General features: G+C 42.3%; 1 protein-coding gene across 1 annotated transcript; it reads left to right on the forward strand.

Annotated features, from left to right (window-relative positions):
- Positions 1 to 996: 996 nt before the first annotated feature.
- LOC121281456 (spondin-2-like) lies at positions 997 to 25,450 on the forward strand. Its single transcript, XM_041194402.1, has 6 exons — positions 997 to 1,018; positions 3,383 to 3,598; positions 4,941 to 5,164; positions 10,447 to 10,638; positions 17,381 to 17,555; positions 25,269 to 25,450. Exons 1-6 carry the CDS (start codon positions 997 to 999, stop codon positions 25,448 to 25,450), a joined length of 1,011 nt encoding a protein of 336 aa, XP_041050336.1.
- The last annotated feature ends 614 nt before the right edge of the window (positions 25,451 to 26,064 follow it).

The raw sequence follows: 26,064 nt of genomic DNA on the forward strand, positions 1-26,064 counted from the left end.
AAGACCTTCTGAAATAAAGTGTGGCCCTCACCTTGGTGAAATGGCAGGAGCTCTGTACATATATACGGGGAGAAATTCTGATCCTGCTGTGTAAACAGGAATGTCATTAGCTCACAAGAGAAATATGAAGATATCTAAGTAAAGACCGAAAAAGACCATCAGTGTATCAATTTATCTTCATCCAGACATGGATGGACATCACTAACATGCAATGTCCTGGAGAGGCAAAAGAAAAAATACTAATGACTGAACTCCAGTGTGGATGAACATCTGGTAAGGATCATTAAAGATGCCATTGATGATTTTAACCAAATTATTTTGTTTTGTTGGTGAATTGATTGGAAACCAAATTTCTCCTGATTCTTACCTCTGAGCCAAAAGGTTGTGTGTTCAAGTCCCACCCTAGAGACCTGAGTGCAAAATCTAGGCTTTCATTTCTGTGTAGCTAACAGGCAGGTATCTTCCTTAGGATGAGATGATATATCGTGGCCCAGTTTGGCCTCTCAAGTAGATGTAAAAAGATTCCATATTTCAATGAAGAATTAGAGCATTTTCCTAGCCAATATTTATCAATCAAGCAGCATCACTAGAAGAAATTACTTGGTAACTTTAATATTGCTGTTTGCGGGACCTTGCTGCGTGCAAATTGGCTACCACATTTCCTACATTACATCATTCTTCAAAATGACTATACTTCAAAAATACTCAATTGGCTATGAAGTGCTTTGGGGAGTCCTGGGGTTGTAAATGTCGCTATATAAATGTGAGTTTTTCTTTATGCCATTGTGTGTGTTACAAGCTGTAGGTGTCCTGTACCATGCATGACAGATACAATCCACAACGTACAAGACAATATCATAAATGCTTCTAATGCTCAGCAGTTAGGAAAAACAAATGGGAATAACACTGATCTTGCCTGGATAGCAAATTGTAAACCCCAGGGGAAGTACAAACTGGGAAAAGGCAGTTTCAATGTTGCTTGGTCCCCAGGTAAACATGGATAACTCTCTGATAAAAGGTAAGTAGGATCTAGAAGCAGTTCCATTTAAGGTGCTAGCAGTTAACATATGGGCAAGCACTTTGTGTAACAGGCAACTCATTGTTGCAACAAAAGATGACCCTCAGCTACATCACTGACAGTGAACAGTGTGACTGAACTTGCTTTTATATCTTCATATGTTAAATTCATCTTGTAATCCAGCAGGATCAGGATATCTCCTTGTGTACTTCTGCAGAGCTACAGTGTAGTAACTGTACAACATGCTTACAATATAACTAGGCTGTCTCATTTTGACAAGCTTTAGCATTTGAACTGTGCTAGCGACAATGCTCATTGTTATAATTTTGCAGAGATCTTTTTTCTGTCTTCACGGTTGGATATGGGTTAAATAGCCCCCACAACCTTATCTTAAGCCCAAGCAATGGCAGGTTAGACATGATATAGCCTGTAGAAACAGTTCAATTCTTCAGTGCTTTTGGTTAGGCACAAAGTTGCAAAGAGGGGGTCCCCGTGCTTTAAAGAAAAGCCACATATACCCATTGTTCAGTAGATCATGAGGCTAGTTGTCCATGGTTTGTAGTTGATGATTTGTGGTATCTTATTCATCCTGGGTGTTAAGCATTATTCTGGGCAGAGTGTAGACAGAAAGACTGGAAAGGGAAGCTGGAACAAGAACCCACTGTTAAAATGAATGTAAGAAGAATCCATTGGGTTCTGTTAGGGGCGTGTCAGATTCTCCTTTCCTCACTCCACCCAGCTAATGTTTAGTGCTAAAGGGTTAAAAATAAGTATCGACCCCAGTGTGTTGTGACGTGATCTGTTTGAATAGGCAGATGCTAACAGCTGTGAATCTTAAGATTCTCAAAAGTAATCTTTGTCTTCTACATGCTGGGGAAATATTTTGCTTTCTGTGTTTCACTTTGGCTAAATGTGCTCACAGTTATTCACCCTTGACATTTTTTTTTTACTTTTAATGATATTCCTAGTAAATACTGATTTTCTGCAAACTTACCTGGATTTTCAGGACAAATTTTTTTCTTCCCTTTAATTTTCACTAGGGCCAGAATATTACGCTCATTGGGCGGGCGTGTGCCCAACACAAATGAGCATAAAATGGTGTGCGAGCGTTCCAATGTCATTGCACACTCGCATGATATTTCGGTTGGCGGGTGCCCACGGGAGTTGGCAGTGCCCCTGCTGACAATTAACAGGCCTCTTAAGGCCCCTAACAATCCATTTGATTTAAATATTTTGCTGCCTGTCCAACCTTACAGTTGGTGGGCAGCCAAAAAGACCAGACGACCTTTGCACTTTTTAGGAAATCTTATCCAGGGGTGGGATGAGGTTTCCAACAGCAATTAAAAATAAAATAAAAATTTTAACTTTTCATTAATAACGTATCCCTGCTCATGTGACAGTCACATGAGAGGACATGTTTATTGACATTTTTGCATTCTTTATTTTTGATTTTTTTTATATCTACATCTCCCTGAGGCAGCTCTGTGCCTCAGGGAGCTTTTCCTGCGCGCACCCATGCCCATATGCGAACTTGTGTGTTTGCCCTCCTCCCCACTCCATACAGGCTGCGCTGAGCGCTGCAGCGCACATTTCACACTGGGCAGGCATTAATTGGAACGTCAGCGTGAAATTGCGGTTGCGGTCCAATCATGGGCGGCGGTCAGCTTCCCGACTGCTCCCACTCACCCCCACTGAACCTGCCTGCTGAGGGCAAAATCCTGGCCTACATTTTGATGTTAAAAATAGAGTCTGGAAAACACCTGACGAAACCCCTGGGATTTAATATTGGTATTAAAAATTGACTTTAATCATCCCTATCATCTGGAAATGATCTTGATGCCCATTATCACCATACGTGACTCACTCAGTGACTGAATCCACCGCTACTGTCAAATAAGCACCTCACCACAGCATGAAATGTCAGGCAAACTTGAGGTGAGGGGGAGGAGACCTGGTAGGACACTGGACAGTGACCAAGTTTACCTCCAGAAACATGGAGATTAATTTTAAACTTTACGCCAGAGACAAACCTCACCTCTTGCAGGACAATGTATCTCCTTGAAAATGTTATTTTTGTAGCTAATCAGTTTCTTAGTTCATCTCAATCTTGATGTTAGGAAATATTTGTTTTTAAAAGTTGTTTTTTAAAAATCTACTGCCTTTCTATTGAACCATTGCTTCTTGTGCTTTCTCTGTATCCCGTGCGCTACTCCTGCCCACTCCCCATGGCTTCTTCTCTGTCTTCTCCATGTTAGTGCACCTAATTAATAACAGATTATGTTCCTTCACAGGGATCTGTTAATGAATGGAAATAGTGTAATACAATGTGGTATCATTTTTCCTCTTTCCCTCTCATGCATGCAGGTATTCCAATGGAGCCTCTCATTCGTCTGTGGCTTTGGAATGCCCTGGAGCTGTTGTTATTCCTCACGGCGATCACTGATGGCCTCCCTGTCCTGCCCTGTTCAGCTCATGGTTCTGCCTCATATTCACTGGTGTTTAAAGGCAAATGGAGTCCCAGTGCCTTTCCCAAGCAATACCCACTGTACAGGCCTCCTGCACAGTGGTCACCCCTCATAGGTAGGAGGAGAAATACCATGCTGGACAATTATGGAAGAGCAGTGTGCAAAAGGGCAGGGAGAAGTCAGTGGTGAGGTGTGGGAATAAGTAACTGGGAATACAACCACCCCTCTACATACAGAAAAATGCTTGCTTTTATTTAACGGTATAAGTGTATTATGTCCCTTTATTTAAAAAAAAATCAGTAGCACATAGAATTATAATTCCTCTCTCCATGGTTTTACTGGTGGCACTAACCCTTTCATATTTAAGCAGGTTAAGTCCTCTGTTAGGATAATGGAGAGGAAAAGCTAGTATGAGGGCATTAATTGTTCCTACAATGACATCACTGACGGTATTTTTTACCCTTTTAAGGGGTTAATGTTTCTCAGTGCTGGGCCTAGGGAAAGCTCACCTCCCTGAAGAGGGACATGGAGTGCAGGCCCATCACCTCAGCTTTCCCCCTGCTGGGCTGCCCTGGCCTAAGGTTACATCATTGGGTCAGTGCCAAGTGCAAGCTCATACAATGGAAACGAGGTGGAAAGGGATATTCCCAGCTCCTTGTCAGAAAGGATAGGATATGCTTGAAGAAATCAGATGTTCGGGTTCTTCAGGGGGTCTGTGGGGCTCCTGGGGGTGGATAACACAAGATTCAGCAGTAAGTGCTTTCTTCATTCTTAAATCTCACCTGAATGAGTTCTCAGAATGTTTTCTCTGTTGCTTTCAGAAAGCAGAGCTGATACCAGCCAGAAGCACCTCTTGGGCCTGCATCTGCACTTCTCTGATTTGCCTCCCTCCCCTGCACCCCCCTGCTTTCAATCACAAGACCCAGGAATGGGTCTGAGCACACCCAGAGCATTCAAATGGCTCAGGACAGGAAGCTTGAACGGGCCTCATTCCTCACAGCAGCAGCCCACCTCCTATCTAGCAGGGATTCCTCTAGTATTATCCTGATTTGCCAAATATGAATCCTCCACTATGACAGATGATCTATTTGTTAATCAAGTATTGCCAGGTAAATGGTTATAAAAAGGTAGACGCTGTTAAAATAGACCGACAGATCTTTGTGCAATAGTGTCCAACAGTTGATAGTGAGTCGGCAATCCATTTAAATTCTCTCTAGATTGTAGTCGATGGAAATAAATTCAAGAGAGATGCAAAATGGACTCCTGCTACACACTCACTTGTTTTACCCTGCTGCACAAAGTCAAGATCAAAATCAAAAGCCAGAGTAATTATTTAACCTTTCCTGGTCTGAGTGGTTTAGTTGCTCACCAACTGAATCAGCTTACCTGTCGAGGAGTTTACTCAATGACTTAATGAATGCCTTAAGCTGAATTAATAGCTTAGTTTTTCAATGCAGCGGTCACTCATAATGACAAGTACCAACTATGGCAGTTGGATTCCCTGGCCAGTCCTGGAGTACGGGAATACACAGAGAGAGGAACACATGCTACACTAACACAGGAGACCGAAAAAGCAAAGAACAAGATGCACAGCATTGCTGGGTTCTTCAAGGCACTAGCCATTCCAAGTGGGATAGGACAGAGATCAATTAAACTTACAGTCTATCCAGCACACCCACTGGTAAGGAACTGGTGAAGCAATGTTTTTGTATATCAGGTGGACAGCTGACTCACTAATTTGAACCTGGTGGAAGCACAGTGTCCCATGGAGAAATTATAATGTGGTGTCAATGGGGGCAACACAGCCCAGTGCAGACCTGCCCATCTATTTGTCTCTTATATACACAGCTGGGATTGACATATGGAAGTTAATCGGTATTACAATTAACATTTGGATGCCTTGAGCTGCTGATACTAACACACCATGGTGTGCAGATCAATGAGGCAACAACCATAAACGAATGATCCTTTCTAAATCTACAAGCCCATAGAAATTCAAACCGGACAAACCAATAAATGAGGAACAGCCATAAAGAGGACTGAATTGTTTGGGTTTTGTGGCCTGGGTTTAAGGGATTGTAGTCCATGGACTGTAGTTTGGAAACTTTTGGCTTCTCTAAAAAGACTGTGCAAATCTCAACCTGATACTCAAATTAAACTAAATTCAGGTATTGGTAAATTAATGCAAATTGATCTCATTCTGATCTCAAGTTCAAAATTTGGCTTCATTCCCATAACCCTGTCTAGCAAATGATGGTTAGCTTCAGGTCTGACATTTAGTTGTGAGCAGTGTAGACACCAAACCATAAAGAACATTTCAACACTGTGTAATCTCTCCCTGAAGCAGAATTTGAATGTGTATTGTCCTTAAGGGAATCAAATAGAAGAGATTAGGGTTGAGAGGGAATATCTATTGTGAGGTGATGTGTTAGTTGACCTGTTCTGTTGTTGCTACCTGTGTTATGTTCTGCTTGAAAACCATGAAGCAGTCTTGTTACAGTTACAAAAAAGTCTTTATTAACATTACTGAACTATGTGATTATTTACAATAGAGGGCAAAGATATGGAGACAATACCATACTAGGTCCTTACATGTTACTAGCTATCTCCAGATTGACCTTAGCTCTAGGTCATGTGTCTTCTTACATCACCGTGTGGGCGGTACTCTACTCAGTCCCACATTTACCCTTTAGGTACCAGACCTTTCAACTACACTTCTCCCAAGTCTTTATCCCCTTTATTTGGATAAAGACTGACATTAGTTTACTTACAGTTTGCTTCAAGCCTTACATTGCTATAAGTCTTGTGTACTCAACTTTAGTGTTACAACTATAAACTATTCGAACTCTAAGCTACTTCATGATTAACATTACAACATTAGCAACACACATTGACAATGTTCTTACTACCCTATCGCCACCGACCCCACGCCACCCCCCCGCCCACCCCCCCCCCCACCCCGCGCCCCCCTCCAGCCCCCACCCATCCCCCCCAATTCTTGACCTCAGGGATTGAGGCGGCCTTGAGGTCTTGTACCCCTGCCACATCTTGTTTGATGGCCGGTCAGGAGAGTGGTAGACTCTAGGGGTTTTTAATCTTGGTGGTGGATCTGTATGTAGCTACTATCTCCAGACTGACCTTAGCTTCAGGTCATGTTCCTTCTTACATTACTGTATAGTGGGTACTGTACTCAGCCCCATGTTAACCCTTTCAGTACCAGGTCCTTTTACTACACCTCCCCCCACCCCCCTCCCCAAAGTCTTTATCCCCTGTATTAAGGATGACTTCATGTGCTCCTTCCGTTGACGGATGCTACACTATGCCTGGTTGGTTTGGTTGATTTGTTGTAGTGAGTGGTGATTGTTTCTTTCTGGCTGTACAAAAGAGGTATTTGTCAGGTTGTCAGTGGTGTTCCTTCTTTTTCTTCCGCCTTTTCCGGTGTCTGGAAGCTTTCTGCAGTTGAGGGAGAGCAGTCATGTGGATGGAATAAGAGTAGCGCTGTAGCTCACCTTTGTGTAGCTGTGTTTGTGTGAGGCTGCTACCTGGTTCCAGCTGATGCTGTCGTTTTAGCACGCTGGTTGGTATTTGTTGGCGCTGTGCATTAGGCTGCACCCTGGTCACTGGTGGAGGTAGAGGCTTCTCTGGAGTTCCAGAACTAGCGTCACTTCCACTGGAAGTGTTGTGGAAACCTCCTGTGCAGTAAGTTGGTCTGGCCTTTGGGTCGTTTCAGGGAGCTGAAATGAAGAACAGACCTACTCCACAAACAGAGAAGTTACACATAAAGTCAATATTTGAATAGTGTGTATGGTTGGGCCTTCAGGAGGATGCCTTTCAGGCTGGGTGGGGACCACCATTCACTTCACAGCTTCTGCTGGTTGAAGGAGTTCGAGAGCTATGCAGATGTCTCTGCTGAGAAGTGAAAAGGGCTGATTCTGCACTAAGTACATCAGCTCCATAATCTGTTTGTCGCCAAACCTCAATGGCTCCTGAATCATACTAATGACTGGGGTTTGGACTCCCCCTGCGCCGTAGAGTGGGATGTGCATCATTTGGGCCCCGCGGCATTGGAGCCATGGTTCCTAGTTCAATAGGACTGCCACTCCAGCACCAGAATCTAACTTAAAGTTGGCTAGGTGGCCCTTCACTGAGATATCTGTGCTCCAGAAAGAAGAGCTTCATCATCCATTGTTGCCCAGGAAGAAACGCTCTGTGTGTCTTCTGGGTAGGTGGCCTCAACTTGGTGGATGGCTCTCAAGTTGTCTGTGTGGTGCTGAGGGTGTGACTGGCACAGCCCACAGAAGTTTCCTGTCTGTGGCAGTGGAAGCATTTGGCAGCACTCGCAGGATTTCCGTGAATGCACTTCGTATGCAGAGCTGGCACAGTTGTTCGGCCAGGTGGTTGGGTGATGGCTTACCCTGGCTCATACAGTTCCTGCATTTGCATGTGATGGACTGAGGTGTGGCCTCTGCCCCGTGAAGCACTATCCCCTCTGAGAATGATCTTGTGTTAGCCTCACAGTCCAGACAGCCTAACTAGCTGGGCAGCCTTGTCAAGAGTAAGGTCATCTTTGGCTTGAATAATGTTAAGGAGCAAATCATACATAATACCCACCACGATTCTGTCTCGGATGAGTTCGGATTTCAGATGACTGTATTCGCATCCTTCTACCATGTGGTAAAGATCATTGATAAAGGAAGAGTCAGGGTCCCCAGACTGATGGATTCTCCTGTTAATTTGGCACCTTCCAAGATCATATTAGATCGCAGGTTGAAGAAAAGATCGAAAATTTTTAAAACATCGTCAGTATTAGCAGATGATTTACCAATGGCTTGCCTGGTGATGATATCATCTGTAGTCGGCCCAGTGGAGTAAAGTAATGTGCTAACCTCTTCTGCCTGTGACTTTTTATTTAATCCTGCAGCGGTGCTATAGCTCAGGAATCTTTTCCTCCAATAACCCCAATTGTGAGATTGGTCAGAGCCATGGTTAAGGCACATTGCAGGTTGTAGGAAAGAATTGTGTTCCATCTTTAAAATATTTTAATGTGTGGGTGTCCCTTTAAGAGTGAAGGGGATTTCAAGGTGGTGTCGCTGGTATTGATGAAGACAGGAGTTTTGCATGCTTCAGTTTTGGCATGAAATTCAAAATAACGGAGGTGGTCGGCTGGGGAAGAAGAACCCTCAAAGTCGCTATGGGTTGGCTTACTGCTGAGGGTCAGTTTAGTTGCAACGGCGTGCTATGGGGTTGGGGGCGCAGAATTCTCGCTGGCTGGGAAGCTGAAGAATTGCAAGGCACCCAATTTTTTAAAACTTAAAATTCCTCTTTGTTTGATCGCTTTCTTTTGTTTTTTCTTTCGTGATGTTCCAGACTTGGGGCGTCAAGTGGAGAGGGCATCAATTTGGAGTTCTGGCTAGTGATGAGATGCACAGCAGTCTGGATTCTTTAAAAAATGGTTCACAGGACTGGCTTGTCTGGAACTTTAAGAGGATTTTATCTCACCCAGCAGACTGCTGGCTGACTATGCTTTGTTGAAGCTGATCTTCCACAGGGATTCAGTGAAGACTTTTATTTGAGCTTAACTTCTGCCTTTTTTCTGCTGCCAGGCTCTCATGTCTCTTGAGATTTTCAGGCATGTATTTTCAGTGTCTTGCTTTTTGAGCGAGAGGTTGTTTTAGTGCAGAATTATTGCTGGTGTCATTTTCTTGAGTTCTTCAGTCCTTTAGAGAGGATGTGGATTTTTATCCCATGCTGCCACCATGGTCCATTCTGTTGTCACTACCCATGATGTGTACTGCTTGGACACCATGAAGCAGTCTTGTTGAAGTCTTATGGCACAGCCTATGATAAATGCTGAGCTACTCAAATCCCAGGGGGAAGCTTGAAACAACTTCCACAACTTGTTTTGCAACTTGTATAAATTTCAAGATGCATGCCTTGAATTCAATAGTAATAAGACTACCAAACCTTCTAGGTTTCTTACAAAACTAAATTAAACTTTATTAGTAGAAAAAATGATTTTAAATAGATACATAGATCTACAAATTACTACAATGATAACTTCTAAATCCCCTAATTAATCTAACTCCCAGTTACACTTTTGTTAAGGCAACAGTTAGACACATAGATTTTAAAAGACCCAGGCAAAGAAACATGATACCCTGAACAACCCAATTCGAAGTGAGTTTTCTTAACTTCAGTTTGTTGTAGACAGCAGCTTGAGGTGTAGATGTTGAAGGCGTTTCACACTTCTTAGATCTTAGAATGCCTACCTTTACACACAACCTTCTCTCCTTTATACATATTTTCCCCTTTGAATGTTAATTCCCATTGTTTCACAATGTCTTTGGACTTTACTTCTCTGATCATAAAAATCTTTCACAATACTAATTTTACCAGTAATCTTTGGGAAAAATAAACACACTGTTCCTGAACTTCACCTGGCTAGGTGATACATTTCACCCCTCTTTTGAAAACAATCTAGTCTGGTTTATTTTAAAATGCTAATGTTCCCCTTACCCCTATGTCTACCTACTTAACATTTCAAACCTAGCTTATCTCCTAATACATCAAAGCCTTCAGACCAGCTGCCTTTAATCTAATTAAGACACACATACACACACACTCACGCCCACTATTTTACAATAAATTCTAATAACATTATTATATCTTCCTGATATTAAGTTACAAAGAGCTTTATTAACATTACTATATACATTATTATATATATTTACAGTAGAGGATAACGGTATGGAGAGGAACCCATACTAGGTCCTTACATGTTGCTATCTATCTCTAGACTGACCTTATCTCTAGGCCATGTGCCTTTTACATCACCATCTGGGCAGTACTGTATTCAGTCGCATGTTAACTCTCAGGTACAAGATCCTTCCACTGTATCAATGAGTGTGATTGTATGGAGGGCTGTATCCTTTCACTGTGGTTTACTTGTTGCTTAATCTTCAGCTGTCCTTCATGGTACGGATAGTCCCCAGTCCTGACTGGTTTGTCGGCAGTGACAGCATTATTCTGTGTGAGGGGAATCATTGGAAGGAGGAACTGACATTTGATCTTTACCCTTATGATGCTGGGACAGACAGTGGCTTCACTTTTTCCTCACCCAATTTTGCAACAGTTCCACAGGACAAAATAACAAAGGTAATCAATGTGACTTCTAACCACAGACTTGTAATTAAATTTGAGGCACCAAAATGGGTGGAGCAAAGAAAGTACATGAGAGAAAAGGTTCAACTGCTTTGTACTCTCCATAAAGAAACACATTATATATGGCCAGTGGCCTCTATAATTCCACTTCATTAAGAGGTCACTCTCAGCTATAGTCAGCTGTACCAATTGACTGATCTCATCTCTCTCCACAAGAGTTAACATTACGTTTAAGAGAAAGGGTGAAAAAATAATCAATGACATTACAATCATTTCAGTATACAAATATTTTGATAAAGTTCAAATGCATACCCAGAGACTTGGTGAAACCTTCCTTCAATGACTTGGGTGAAACCGATGTCATGATGATCCCCTAATGATGCCCACCCAACAACATCATGTAATCACTTGATAGAGGTAGGAAAACAATTTTACATAATCTCTGACTCTCAACGAGATCAAACACAAGTTCCAGGAGACCTCAATGACCAGGAGGCACATCACCCGACTTCCTTTACATATTTTTTCACAGGATGAGAAACAACATTATTCACACTGCAGAGAACTCTGGATTTCAAAGTTTCACTGAGAGTATTTGTCAACATTAGCTAAAATATGTCCATAGTATATTCAAATTCATCTTCCTTCATCCAAACCAATGTCATGTGCAGAACAAACCCATCATTCATTGAAATCCATATTGTCTCCAGTTTTGCTCCAAAACTGGACGTAATATTCTAGATCGGCCTAAACAAGGTCTTGTGCAAGGACACAATGGTACTTTTTATTTTATATTGGATTGCCCTAGCAATGTACCCTAATACTTAATTTGCTTTAGTTATGGTCTGTGGCCCTGGTTGTGAACCTTTAGATACTTGTATTCTATAACATCAAAGTCCCTTTCCCATTCCAAAGACTTTAGTTAACAACTCTGTATGATATGCGTATGCTTGGAATTAGCCCCATGCACTACATTTATCTACATTAAATGATACGAGGGGTGAGAGGCTTCAGTTAAGAGGAGACTAGAACCATAGGACTTAGGAGCAGGAATAGGCCATTCAGCCTTTCGAGCCTGCTCCATCATTCATTGAGATCCTGACTGATCTGGTTGTAGTTTCAATTCCACTTTGATGTCTACCCCCGATAACAGAATCACTGAATCTTTACAGTGCAGAAGGAGGCCATTCATCCCATCAAGACTGTACTAGCTCTCGGAAAGCATTTCACCTAGCCCCACTCACCTGCCTTATCCCCGTAACCTTGCACATTCTCTCTTTTCCAATAGCAATCCAATTGTCTTCTGAATACCTCAATCTAACCTGCTTCCATCACCCCCTCAGGAAGTTCGTTCCAGACTCTAACCACCCTCTGGTAAAAAAAAAAAATTCCTCACATCACTTCTACTCCTTTTGCACATTATTTTGAATAGTTTTTGATGTAATCTTGAGTGGGAACAGTTTCTCACTAGTTACCCTGTCCATAACTTCAGGATCTTGAATACCTCTATCAAGTCTCCTCTCAGTATTCTTTTCTCCAAAGAAAACAATCCCAACCTCTCCAATCTATCCTCATAGTTAAAGTTCTTTATCCCTGGAATCATTCTTGTGAATCTCTGTTTTCTCTCCAATGCATTCACATCCTTCCTCAAGCATGGTGCCCATAACTGGACGCAGTACTCCAGATGAAGCCTAACTAGTGTCTTATATAAGTTCAACATGACCCCCTTAATCTCGTACTCAATTCCCCTATTAATAAAGCCTAAGATACTATATGCATTATTAACTGCTCTCGCAACATGCCCTGCCATCTTCAATGACTTATGTATGTGTACACTGAGGTCCCTCTTTTCCTGCACCTCCTTTAGGATTTTCTCCCTTTATTTTATACTGTCTCACCATATTCTTCCTGCAAAAATGAATCATCTCATACTTTGCTGCATTGAACTGCATCTGCCACTTGTCTGCCCAATCCACTAACATGTCTAAGTCCTTTTGAAGTTCAAATCTATCCTTGTTACAGTTGACAATGTTTTCAATCTTCGTATCACCTGCAAATTTTGAAGTCATGCCCTGAACACCACAGTCTAGGTCATTAATATATGTCAGAAAGAACAAGGGTCCTAATAATGACCTGTGGAGAACTCCACTACAAACCTTCCTCCAATCTGAAAAACAACCATTTATCACTACTGTTTCCTGTCACTTAACCAATTTCTTATCCAAGTGTCTATTTTCCCTTTTATTCCATGAGCTAAAATTTTGCTCAGAAGTCTGTTGTGTATCAAATGCCTTTTGAAAACCCATATAGATCACATCAACAATGTTGCCCTTATCAACCTTCTCTGTTACCTCCTCAAAAAAACTCCAGCAAGTCAATCAAACCTGATTTCTCCTTAATGAATCCATGCTGGTTTTCCTTAATTATCCTGCACTTGTCCAAGTGACTATTGATTTTGTCCCAAATTGTAGCTTCCAGAAGTTTCCCTACCACTGAAGTCAAACTGACTGGTCTGTAGTTGCCAGCTTTATCTTTGCACCCCTTTTTGAACAAGGGTGTAACATTTGCAATTCTCCAGTCCTCTGGTACCACCCCTGGGTCTAAGGAAGACTGGAAGATTATCAGCCGTACCTCTGAAATTTCCACTCTCACTTCCCTCAGTACCCTTGAATGCAACTCATCCAGTCCTGGTACCTTATCTATTTTAAATAAAAATAACCTTTCTGAACCTCCCCCTTCTCAATTGTAAATTCTTCCAGAGTACCAGTTACCTCCTCTCTCACCTTGGCCTGGGTAGCATCTTCTTCCTTTGTAAAGATAGATAAAAAGTATTTGTTTAATACCTCAGCTATTTCTCCTGCCTCCACATGCATGTCCCCTTTTTCTTATCCCTAATTGGCCCTACTCTTTCTTTTACCACCCCTTTATTATTTATATGCTTGGAGAAGACCTTGAGATTCCCTTTTATATTAGCTGCCAATCTCTTTTCATGTTCACTTGTTTTTCTTATTAGTTTTTCACTTCCCCTTTGGTCCTTCTATATTCAGCCTGATTCTCCATTGTATTTTCTACCTGACATCTGTTGTATGTGCACTTCTTCCTTTTCATCTTCACCTCTATCTCTCTTTCATCTTGGGCGCTTTGGATTTATTTGTCCTCTCTTTCACTTTCAAGGGGGATATACCTTGAGGTTGATTGCAATACCTTTTCTTTGAGGTGGCCCATTGTTCAGCCACTGTCTTCTTTGCCAACATTTGATTCCAACTCACTCAGCTCGGATGCATTTTCATCCCATCGAAGTTGGCTTTCCCACAATTAATTATCCCTGCTCAGGATTGCTCCTTGTCCTTTTTCATGGCCAACCTAAGCCTTATGATACAATAGTCACTATCCCCTATGTGCTCTTCCACTGTCATTTGATCCACTTGGGCCAACTCATTCCCCAGAACCAGGTCCAACTGTGCCTTCCCTCTCATTGGACTGGAAACATACTGCTGCAGAAAATTATTTTGAACACACCTCAAGAACTCTCGCCCCTCTTGTTCCTTTGCACTGTTCCCATCTATATTTGGATAATTGAAATCCCCCATTATAATTACTCTATATTTCCTACACCTGTCTGTAATTTATTTGCAAATATGTTTCTCACATTCCTTCCACTAGTTGGTGAACTATATACTACACTGATCAATGTTATTGTACCTTTTTCATTCATTACCTCTAGCTAGAGAGATTCTGTCCTTGACAGCTCCAGAGCATCCTCTCGCTCCAGCACTGTAATGATATCTTAAATCAATGGTGTCACTCCACACCACCACCCCCCTTTTCTTCCTTTCCTGTCTCTCTAGGAATATTTAACACCCGGTCCCGTCCTTCTTTGAGCCAGGTTTCTGTTATAGCAATAATATCATAATTCAATTTGTCAAACTATGCTTGTAGTTCACCAATCTTATGAGCCGTACTCCGTGCATTCACATAGATGCACACTAACCCTGATTTAGGTTTTTTGACTTTCCTCCTTATTCTGATCCCATCAAATGGGATATTTGCCTACTCTAATTCTATGAAACTCTCCAATTATTCTATTTACCACGATACTACTTTCTGATATATCCTCTATCAGTTAATACTTTTCTACTTCCCACTGCCAGTTTTTCCCGTCTCCACTCTGAATTTCCCCTCAGGTTCCCACCCCCTGCCAATCTAGTTTAAACCCTACCTAACAGCAGCAGCAAACTTTCCCACAAGGACATTAGTTCCAGTCCTGTTAAGGTGTAACCTGTCCTTCTTGTACAGGTCCCACCTGACCCAAAAGCAATCCCAATGCCTCAGAAATCTAAAGCCCTCCCTCCTATTCTATTTGTCCAGCCCTGTGTTGAACTGCTCAATCTTCCTATTCTTACACTCACTAACTAGCAAGTGGCACTGGGAGTAATCCTGCAATAACTGCTCTTGAGGCCCTGCTTTTTAATTCCCTTTATAACTCCCTAAAATATGCTTTCAGGACCTCATCCCTTTTCCTATGTATGTCATAGGTCCCAATGTGGACCCTGACCTCTGTCTGTTCACCCTCCCTCAAAAGAATGTCCTGTAGCCACTCTGTGACATCCTTGACCCTGGCACCAGGGAAGAAACATATCATCCTGGAGTTACGTCAATGGCTGCAGAAACACCTGTCAACACACCTAACTATGGAATCCCCTACCACTATAGCACTTTCACTCTTCCTCCTTGCCTCCTGTGCAGCTGAGTCACCCGTGGTGCCACGAACGTGGCTCTTTTTACAATCCTCTGAGGAACCAACTCGCTCACCAGTATACAAAAATAGGAAAATGGTTAGAGTAAGACAGCCTCAGGGGATTCCTACACTACCTGTTTCTCTTAGATACTCTGGTGGTCACCCATTCCCTCTCTGCCTGTGTACTTCTTAGCTGTGGTGTGACCGCCCCTCTAAACGTGTTATCCAAATAATCCTCAGCCTTGAAGCTCAATTTTCTGCAGCTGGTGACAATTCCTGCAGATGTAGTCATCAAGGGCACTTTGTGCCTGCATGACTTCCCACATCCCGCAGGATACACATTTCACATGGCCAAGCTGAACTGACCTACCTTAAACTTTATATAAAGAGTTTACTACAGTATGGTATAATCTAATCGCTCACCTGTCACTCATCAATTGTCTCTTCTGTGCTGAGTCCAGAAAGGCCTATACTTACTTATCTGTAAAATCCTGGCTCTCTCTCTCTATCTATCTCTCTCTCTCTCTCTCTCTCTGCTGCTTTATAGGCTCCTTTGACATTCAATCAGCTTCTTCCCCTGTAGTAAAGTAAGACCCAGCTACTGGAGGCTGAGAAAAGGTATAAAATGAAAGGAGCACCTCCTTCCCCTCTTTACAAATTTCCTCACTTACCAAACTGTAAATTAAGCACTGTAATGCTCCCAAAGCAGCACTCCAGTGCAGACCAACCCTTGACTACCACCAACCACACCACCCACACCCACCCCCAACCCCACCACCACGACCCTGTCTAACAAAAATCTGTCTATGTCTGCCTTGAATAAATTCAATGACCCAGCCTCCACTGCTTTCTGGGGAAGAGAATTGCACATCCTATCGACCCCCTGAGAGAAAAACTTTCTCCTCATCTCTGTCTTGTAGGGAAGACCTCAAATTCTTAAATTGTGTCCCCTAGTTCTAGTCTCTCCCACAAGTGGAAACATCCTCCTGGTATCTACCTTATCAAGTCCCTTCAGGATCTCATATGGTTCAATAAGATCACCTCTCATTCCTCTAAACTCCAATGGATATAGTCCTAACCTGTTCAACATTTCTTCATAAGATAAGACTCTCATCCAAGGAATGAGTTGAATGAACCACTAAAGAACTAAAAAAACTGAAACTTTTCATTTAAAGGTGAAGAGGAGATTGGAGAGAGGTTTAATGTTCTGGGGGGCTTTGATATGGTAAATTGGGAAAACAATTTACACTTATTATTCAATAACTAGAGGATATCACTTTAAAATCATCACCAAAAGATCAAAGGAAAAGGTTAGCAGAATATATTTTATGCAGAAGGTTGTTAGGACATGTAATGTTCTATCAGGAATAGTGATGGAAATGGAATTTGTAATAGCTTTAAAGTAGTAATGAATAAATATTTGAAAAATGAGCAACTTAAAAGGATATGTGGACAAAACAGGGGAATGGCATTTTGTGGATTACTGTTTCAGAGCAGTGGCATATCATCATGGGTCAATTATGACCTCTTTCAATGCTGCACAATTCTACGATATGGGTACATAACTTTGGAACAAAATGAAAAGCAACATCAATAATACTATAGGATATTCCAGAATCCATTATCTCACTGAGTGCATTGACCAACATTTATTAAAGCTCATCCTTGATGAATTCAGTTTCATCTTCATTTACCTAAACCGTTCACAAAGACTATTTCAGCTGCAAACCCATTATTCGTTCAAACCTATTCATCAAGCCTTTCATTGGTGCAAACTCATCAATCATCAGTTGTGCAAACCAGCTAGGTTCAACCTTATTTTCCATGGCTCCAAATGTATTTGACAAGAATTCGTAGAAAATAATGATTGGTATTACTCAACAAAATATTTGTTTTGAAAGCTGCAGAGGTTTCCCTCTCTCTCTCTTTCTCTGAGCAAATGGTCTAATTCTTGGATAACTCCAGTAACACCATATTTTAAATGCTTGCTTCTTCCAGATAACATCAGCTTTTCCCAATCATGGTGCTAATTCATTCTACTACCCCAGACTTAGACATCTCCCACCAATGGCACAAGTCACACTCCAGAAACAAAAGAATTGGCAGTCAGTAAAAACAGCCACTATCAACTTAAACTGCATACCTCATGGCAGGGAAGCCGAGAGGTTTTCAGGTAAGACAGTACCCCTGTCTTAAGCTGCTTTTACCTTGGTGACGGTAGGATGTTTGCATGAGTGGTTCTCAATAAGTGTCCAGCTAGCAGCAAGCCCCAATATAAAAATGCGTAATTTGTGCAGGCTAATGCCGAGGAAGACTTAGAGTTACTTTATGCTATCCTTATTCATATTTGTGAAGGCTATGGGACCTGACAATATCCCGGAAAATCCAATCCAACCAATTACCACCCCATCAGTGTACTCTCAATCATCAGCAAAGTGATGGAAGGTGTAGTCTACAGTGCTATCAAGGAGCCCTTACACAGCAATAACTTGTTCACTTTTGCTCAGTTTGGGTTTCGTCAGGGCCACTTGACTCCTCACCTCATTACAGCCATGGGCCAAACATGGACATAAGAGCTGAGCTCAAGAGGCGAGGTGAGAGTGACTGCCCTTGACCATTAAGGCAGCATTTAACTGAGTGTGGCATCAAGGAGCCCTCGCAAAACTGTAGTCAGTGGGGGAAAACGTTGAACCCTCAACTGCTATCATCTAGAAGGACAAGGGCAGCAGACACATGGGAAAACCACCACCTGGAAGTTCCCCTCCAGGTCACACATCTTCCTGATTTGAAAATATATCCCTGTTCCTTCACTGTCACTGGATCAAAATCCTGGAACTCCCTCCCTAACTGTGGGAGTACCTATGCAATACAGACTGCAGCGGTTCAAGAAGGCAGCTCACCATCACCTTCTCAAGGGCAATTAAGGATGGGCAATAAATGCTCACCTGGCCAGTGATGCCCACATCCCATAAATGAATAAAAACATCTCCCCAATGGTTGGAGTCATATGTAGCACCAAAAAAGTTGGTTGGGCTTTTTGGAGGCCAATCATCTCAGTCCCAGGAATTGCAGGAGTTTCTTTGTAGTGTCCTCAGCCCAACCATCTTCAGCTGCTTCATTAATGACCTTCCCTCCATCATAAGGTCAGAAGTGGGGATGTTCGCTGATGATTGGACCACGTTCAGTACCAGTCGCAACTCCTCAGGGACCGAAGCAGTCCGTGTCCATATGCAGCAAAACCTGGATAACATTCAGCCTTGGGCTGATATGTAGCAAGTAGCATTTGCACCACACAAGTGCCAGGCAATGACTATGTCCGGCAAACAAGAATCTAACCATCTCTCCGAGACATTCAATGGCATTACCATTGCTGAATCTCCTACTATCAACGCCCTGGGAGTTACTATTGACCTGGAACTTAACTGGACCAGGCATATAACTTTTTATTCTTTCATGGGATGTGGGTGTCACTGGCAAGGCCAGTATTTGTTGTCCATTCCTAATTGCCCTTGAGAAGGTGATGGTGAGTTGCCATCTTGAATGACTGCAGTCCACCCATAGACTCCCAGAGTGCTGCTGGGAAGGAACACCCAGAATTTTGATCCTGCAACAATGAAGGAATGGTGATATAGTTCCAAGTCAGGATAGTGCGTGACTTGGAGGGAAACTTGCAGGTGGTGGTGTTCTCATGCATCTGCTGCCCTTGTCCTTCTAGGTGGTAGACACCATGGGTTTGGAAGGTATTGTCAAAGGAGCATAGGTGAGTTTCTGCAGTGCATCTTGTAGATGGTTCACACTGCTGTTTCTATGCATCGGTGGTGGAGGGAGTGAACGTTCCTCAAAATTTCTGGCTTCTGACCAGCCCTTGTAGCCGCAGTCTTTATATGGCTGGACCAGTTCAGTTTCTGGTCAATCTGGGAATCCAGGACAGAGCAGCCCACTTCATTGGCACTACCATCCACCACCGGCTTACATTCATTCCCTCCACCGCTGATGCACAGTGGCAGCAGTGCGTACCATCTACAAGATACACTGCAGCAAGTTGCTAAGCCTCATTCGATAGCACCTTTCAAACCCTCAACCTCTGCTACTTGAAGGACTAGGGCAGTAGACGCATGAGAATACCATCACGTGCAAGCTCCCCTCCAAGTCGCACACCATCCTGACTTGGAACTATATCGCTGTTCCTTCAGTGTCGCTGAAACAAAGTCCTGGAACTCCCTCCCTAACAGCACTGTGAGTGTACCTACACCACATGAACAGCAGCGGTTAAGAAGGCAGAACACCACCACCTTCTCAAGTGCAATTATGGATGGGCAATAAATGCTGACCTAGCCAGTGATGCCCACATCCCATGAAAGAATGTTTAAAAAAAACTATTTATACAGTTCAGCTCAGTTACTACTGGGTGTGAGGTTGCAGCACAAAATGACCCATAAATCATTTCAGTTGGGTGCTTGCTCAATGATCAATTATAACAGTATCTGTCTGGGCCTTCAAAGCATGTACTGATACTAAAAGATTACTAAGTAAATAGTTCCTCTAAATACGTAATGTGTTGTGAGTGGTGGCCAAGTTGGTACTATTGATAGAATTGATCCGCAGACACTTCTTGGGTGGAAACTTTAAGTTTATTTACAAAGTATTCAACAGCTACTACGTTTGTGCCTTCAACTCCAACACTACCTCTATACTACTATCTACTGAGGTAGCCTGCGCTACTCTCCTATTGGTTACTATAGATCATGTGATCTTCCTTAACAAACATTATTCTTTAAGGTACAATACACATGAAATAAAACCATAATTACTACATAATGGAATTATCTAATCCAGAAGTTTAACTATGTTTCAATGACCATTGAATATAAGCAGAAATGCAGCATACCATTCAACACAGCCTCCTTTCTCCATTTTGCTGCACTGTTGGAGCTACTGCCTGTTTCTCAGATGGGATGTTAAACTGAGGCCCGGTCTGTCCTCTGAGGTGGACCTATGAAGTCCCATGGCACTCTTTCAAGAAGGGATGGGGAGTTCTCTCAGTATCCTGGACAACATTTATCCTTCAACCAACATCACTAAAACAGATTATCTGGTCATTATCACATTGCTGTTTCTGGGACCTTGCTGTGCACAAATTAGCTATCATGCTTCTTACATTAAAACGATGACTATATTTCAAAAGCATTTTGTGGCTGTAAAACATTATGGGACAACCTGAGGTTGTGAAAGGTGCTTCATAAAGGTATATCTTCCTTTCTTCTAAGTATCTTCTCTAAAATTCAGTGACTGGAAATGTACTTATAAATGTTCAATAGCCCTCCTACACAAGTAGCATTGCACCCAACTGGGGAGAACAGTGTAACAGAATCTGTACAAACTAGAAAGTATGTCCTACATAACCTTTGGAGCTGCAGCTGGTTTATAATTACTGTACTGTGTCCTACAACATTCCACAGTAAGTAACCACATTCACAGACCATATGGTCTTACTACAAGCAAACAACGGGGCTGATTTCTGGTCAGTATCGAGTTGGCTGATTTCATACAGGAAAGAATGAAGATGGCACCAGTGACCCCGAGTTAATGGTATGGGGTATAGGATGTTGAGGGGGTGAGTGGGGGAATGTGTAATCAGACAATGCCTCCCCACCCACAAAGTGCTGGTGCACATCAGACAGGAACAATTGTGATGTCCTCCATAGTGGAATAGCCTACTGTCACTGCCTAGGCTCACCAATGAAGAATGACCCATGAGTGAAGTTTGGGATGGCTGCTAGCAAGTTCTTTCTTTCTCTTTCTAACTAATACCAAGCTTCATTAGAATAAGTTACTCATTCAAAAGATGATGTATGAGAAAGAAAAACACCTTTCCATCACCTAGCTCACCCTATTAATTCGATCAACTCAGGGGCTCATTTGCCTCCTGCATTGACACCAGATTGGTACCTTTCTGCATTCTGTTCAGTCAGGAATTTGTCCAGTTCAAACCAGCTGGCCATATAATGTCATTAACAAATTTCCCAACATTTTTACAACATGAAGGAAAATATTGTAGGCACCTCAGATAAATGGTGCATTTGCTGTCTGTGCCATTTTTCTGCAGCTTTCTCGATTCTACCCACCACCTGAAGTGACGATGGATGAATGGGAGTACAACTCCAAAAAATGCAACCTTTCCTGTCCACTGTGTGTCTGTCACTCTTCAGCCAGCACATTCCAAAGTGTTGACTTGAAGCCAAAACGGTACAATCTGTAAACTTCTCTCACCAGAAACAAATAATCTATAATTGACCTGTAGGTGCCTATTTACAATCATTGAACATAAAGAAACAGGCTGCTCTTTAGCATGAAAATAATATAATGTGTTACATTATACCCTGTTATGTGGTCAGGGGGGTGATGGATGATGCACCTAAAAGGGCTAGAGCAGTAGACACATGGGAGCACTATTATCTCCAAGTCACACACCACTATGGCTTGGACATATATTGCTGTTCCTTCACCACTGATGGGTCAAATTCCTGGAACATCTAAGCTAACATCACCGCGGGTGTACTTTCATCATATTCACTGCAATGGTTCAAGAAGAAGGCCATCATTACCTTCTCAAGGGCCACCAGGAGCGGGCAATAAATGTTGGACTTACAGCAATGCCCATATCCTAAGAATAATTTATTTTTCAATGATAGTGCATTATCCCATGCTGTACCACAAAAGAGTAGCTAGTGGCTGTCAATTGTATAAAGAGTAGAGGTTCCAGACCAGAGCCCCATGGAAGTCGTTTTGGAGCAAAGTATTTTTAATTTATTAACAGGCAGACCAATTTAGTTTTGTCCTCTAATTTCAGAATGGTTCCTAAAACTACTCTTCCAGCCTCTATACTCTTTTTATGCCCATTGATGCTGTTCTCTAAATTATTCAGACTAGCTGGTCTCCAGCTCAATCCATTTTCCTGTCATCCATTTCTGGAGATGCTAAAAACATTGGCCTGAGCCTCGCCTGTCTCCTCACCTATTTCCGTCATGGCTTTTTGAGTGTATCCCATCTGGTCCAGGTGTCCTGTGGTTGTTTAATGCTTCATAACACATGTTTTAGGGATCTCTACTTCTGTTGTAAATTCTGAGCCAGAATCACTGGATCTGGAACATGCCCAGAACTCTATTTACAATTAATTTGAGACAGCTCTAACTGCATGGTCTCCTATTATACTTGGACCTAACTTATCCCTTAATGAATTCATCTGGTCTTGAAACACTTTGTAACTTTACAAAATGTGCTGGGCAATTTCTTGCTGCTATCAGTCATATACTTCCTAAACTGTTTGCCGCCACTGGAACATTTTGCCCCCCCCCTCGGCACACTCTCCACCTTGTTCCATGTATCTCCTCTGATACCTCCTCCAAGTGTCCATTCTTCATGCCTAGACAAGGACTGATAGGCTGCTGTAGCACCAACAGCATCAAGTCCAGTCAAAAACAACTTGCATTTATATAGCACCTTTAACATAGTGAAATGTCTGAAGGCACTTTACAGGAATGTTATCAGACAAAATGTGACAAATGAAGCACACAGGGAGGTATTCGAACAGGTGACCGATAACGTTGTCAAAAAGGTAGATTTTAAGGAGTCCATTCCTGACTTCACCTGACGCTTGTGCACACAAGCACCTTCTAGCAGAAGTCACTGGATAGAAAGCAGGAGCAGAATCTTGGCTGATTCTTTCTCACACCTCTTTAACCCAGGTGTGCCGAAGCCAATAGTTATGGGTTAAGAACTACATGACAGGGAACAGCTAACCCAGTGCTGGCCAGAAATTAAACCTGATTATATATTATATTGAATCAAATACATAGATGAATTGTCAATATAATGAGAGATGTATTGCTGCACAATAATTTGACAATTATTTGTCTGCTTTGACTAGCAAACAGATTTAGGTGCAGTCAGGTTCATATACACATTTATACTGTGAAACTACTTGCAGTGAAAGCAGTTCTGCGATAGCTTGCAGATGCCTGGATTACAAATCCATCCTGTTTGTACTATTGGATGGATTTGCATACGCTCCGTTGTGCTAAAGTTGCATTAATAGCTTTACTGTTTCCGATGCTCACCTTCCTTGACAGAATGTCAGTTGAGGCCAAAAGTGCTAACATTTGGTCTGCAATGAAGATAAAATCATGGTGTTATTAATATTAATATCCATCACTGCTGGTAGTGTTTATCACCTGGAGGCAGAGAATGAAACCTGTTAAAATCAATGCTGTAATACAGAGTACAATGAAATAAGCACAGCAGATTTAAAAAAAAAATTGCTCAGACAATGTGGGCGTCGTTGGCTAGGCCAGCATTTATTGTCCATCCCTAATTGTCTTTGAGCAGGTGGTGATGTTCTGCCCTTCTTGAACTGCTGCAGTCCACGTGGTGTAGGTACACCCACAGTGCTGTTAGGGAAGGAGTTCCAGGATTTTTGACCCAGCAACAGTGAAGGAACAGTGATATATTTCCAAGTCAGGATGGTGAGTGGCTTGGAGGGGAACTTACAGGTGGTGATGTTCTCATGTGTCAGCTGCCCTTGTCCTTCTAGTTCATGGGTTTCATAGGGAGATGCGGTCAAAGGTGCTTTTGTGAGCTGCTGCAGTGAATCTTGTAGATGGTACCCACTGCTGCCACTGGAGGGAGTGAATATTTATGGCGGCGGACGGGGTGCCAATCAAGTTGGCTGCTTTGCCCTGGATGGTGTTAAGCTTCCTGAGTGCTGCTGGAGCTGTACTCATCCAGGCAAGTGGAGAGTATTCCCTCAAACTCCTGACTTGTGCCTTGTAGATGGTGGACAGGTTTTGGGGGATCAGGAGGTGAGTTACTCTCAACAGAATTCCCAGTCTCTGACCTGCTGTTTTAGCCACAGTATTTGTACAGCTGGTCCAGTTCAGTTTCTAGTCAATGGTAACCCCCAGGATATTGACAGTGTGGATTCAGCGATGATAATGCCATTGAATGTCAAGGGGAGATGATTAGATTCTTTCTTGTTGGAGATAGTCATTGCCTGGCACTTGCCTGGTGCGATTTTTCTTTGTCACATCAGCTCAAGCCTGGATATTGTCAAATCTTGCTGCATATGGACACAAATTACTTCAATATCTAAGGAGCTGTGAATGGTGTTGATAATTGAGCAGTCATCAGTGAACATCTCCACTTCTAAATTATGATGGAGGGAATGACATTGATGAAGCAGCTGAAGATGGCTGGGCCTAGGACACACCCCTGAGGAATCTTCTGTGGTACTGAACCTTTTTCTCAGGTAGTGTGATGGGTGAGTGCATGTCAGTACAGGTGTATTGCATATGCTATAGACAGCCAAGAGTTGAGGTGTTACATCACAGATGAGTCGGAATCATGGGATTCTACAGCATGGAGGTCAGCTATTTGGCCCATTTTGTCTGTTCTGGCTGGTGAATAGATGGTCCAATTGGATGCGCTCCTTTGTTGCTTTACTTTTTAAGTATCCATTCCATTCCCTTTTGAAAGTTACTATTGAATCTCCTTCCATCAGCCTTTGAGGAAATCCATTCCAGGTCATAACAACACACACAATAAAAAATATTTTCCTCATCTCCTCTTTTGCCAATTGTCTTAAATCTGTGTCTTCTGGATACCACATATAAACTACTTGATCAAAATACATTATAATTTTGAACACCATGATTAAATTCCCTTTAACCTTCTCTGTTCTATGGAGAACAATCTCTTTCACTGCATATGGATGGTCATATCAGTTGTGTCACTGCCCTTATATTTATTGAGTTGCTGTGTCAATGAGGGTTAGAGAGCCTCCAAGAACAGTTTCACATTGATCTCTATTTGGTCTTGCTTTTACTTACAGAAACACCACTGGATTGTGAGGTTTCCACATGGTCTTCTTGGGGTCTGTGCAATGGAGATTGCAGTCAATTTGGTACCAGGAGTAGGACGCGTTTTATCCACACAAAACCTTCCAGCAGCGGAGCTCCATGTCCAGAGCTGGATCAGGAGAGGAAGTGCATTCCCAGGAATTGTTTCCGGTGATGTCTATAGATGTGTGACTGACAGCATTGCTGTTGGGTGACAACAATTTCAGTCGTGTAGGTCACAGTTAAGAGTTTTTACCAGTGACTGATGAGTGCTTCAGGACATAAGAATTTTTAAGAATGAAGGAAGGCCATTGGAGCCAACAAGTCCATCCCTTTTTGATTGTTCTCAATGCTTTCTCACCCATCTTCTCATCATATCCCTCAAACCCTCCTCTCTCCAGATACACAAATAAATGTCTTTTGAACCCATGTACACTGTCTGCTTCAATGGCCTTCTCTGATAATTTAGTCCACAAGTCTATTAGATGAAATCTGACATCCCTTATGTCTCCAAGTCCCCATGTGTAAACATGGTTCTTGAACCCTTTGTAATTGTGAACAACTTGCCTGAAATGAAACATAAATAATCTTGAAAAATATTTAAATTTCAGTAGATCAGCTCAAAAGCATCCACTTCACCATCCAAATGATATCATGTTTGCCTGAGTAGAACCATAAAACACCATTAGTCAGACTATCTGATGAATGAAAGTCAGGAAGAATTCTCTGAAGAAAGTCAGAGAATTGGATAGATTATTCGAGAAAGAAAAAATTGCAGGGGAGTGCGAC

Source organism: Carcharodon carcharias, chromosome 8 (genome assembly GCF_017639515.1).
Source record: "Carcharodon carcharias isolate sCarCar2 chromosome 8, sCarCar2.pri, whole genome shotgun sequence".
Taxonomy (NCBI): domain Eukaryota; kingdom Metazoa; phylum Chordata; class Chondrichthyes; order Lamniformes; family Lamnidae; genus Carcharodon; species Carcharodon carcharias.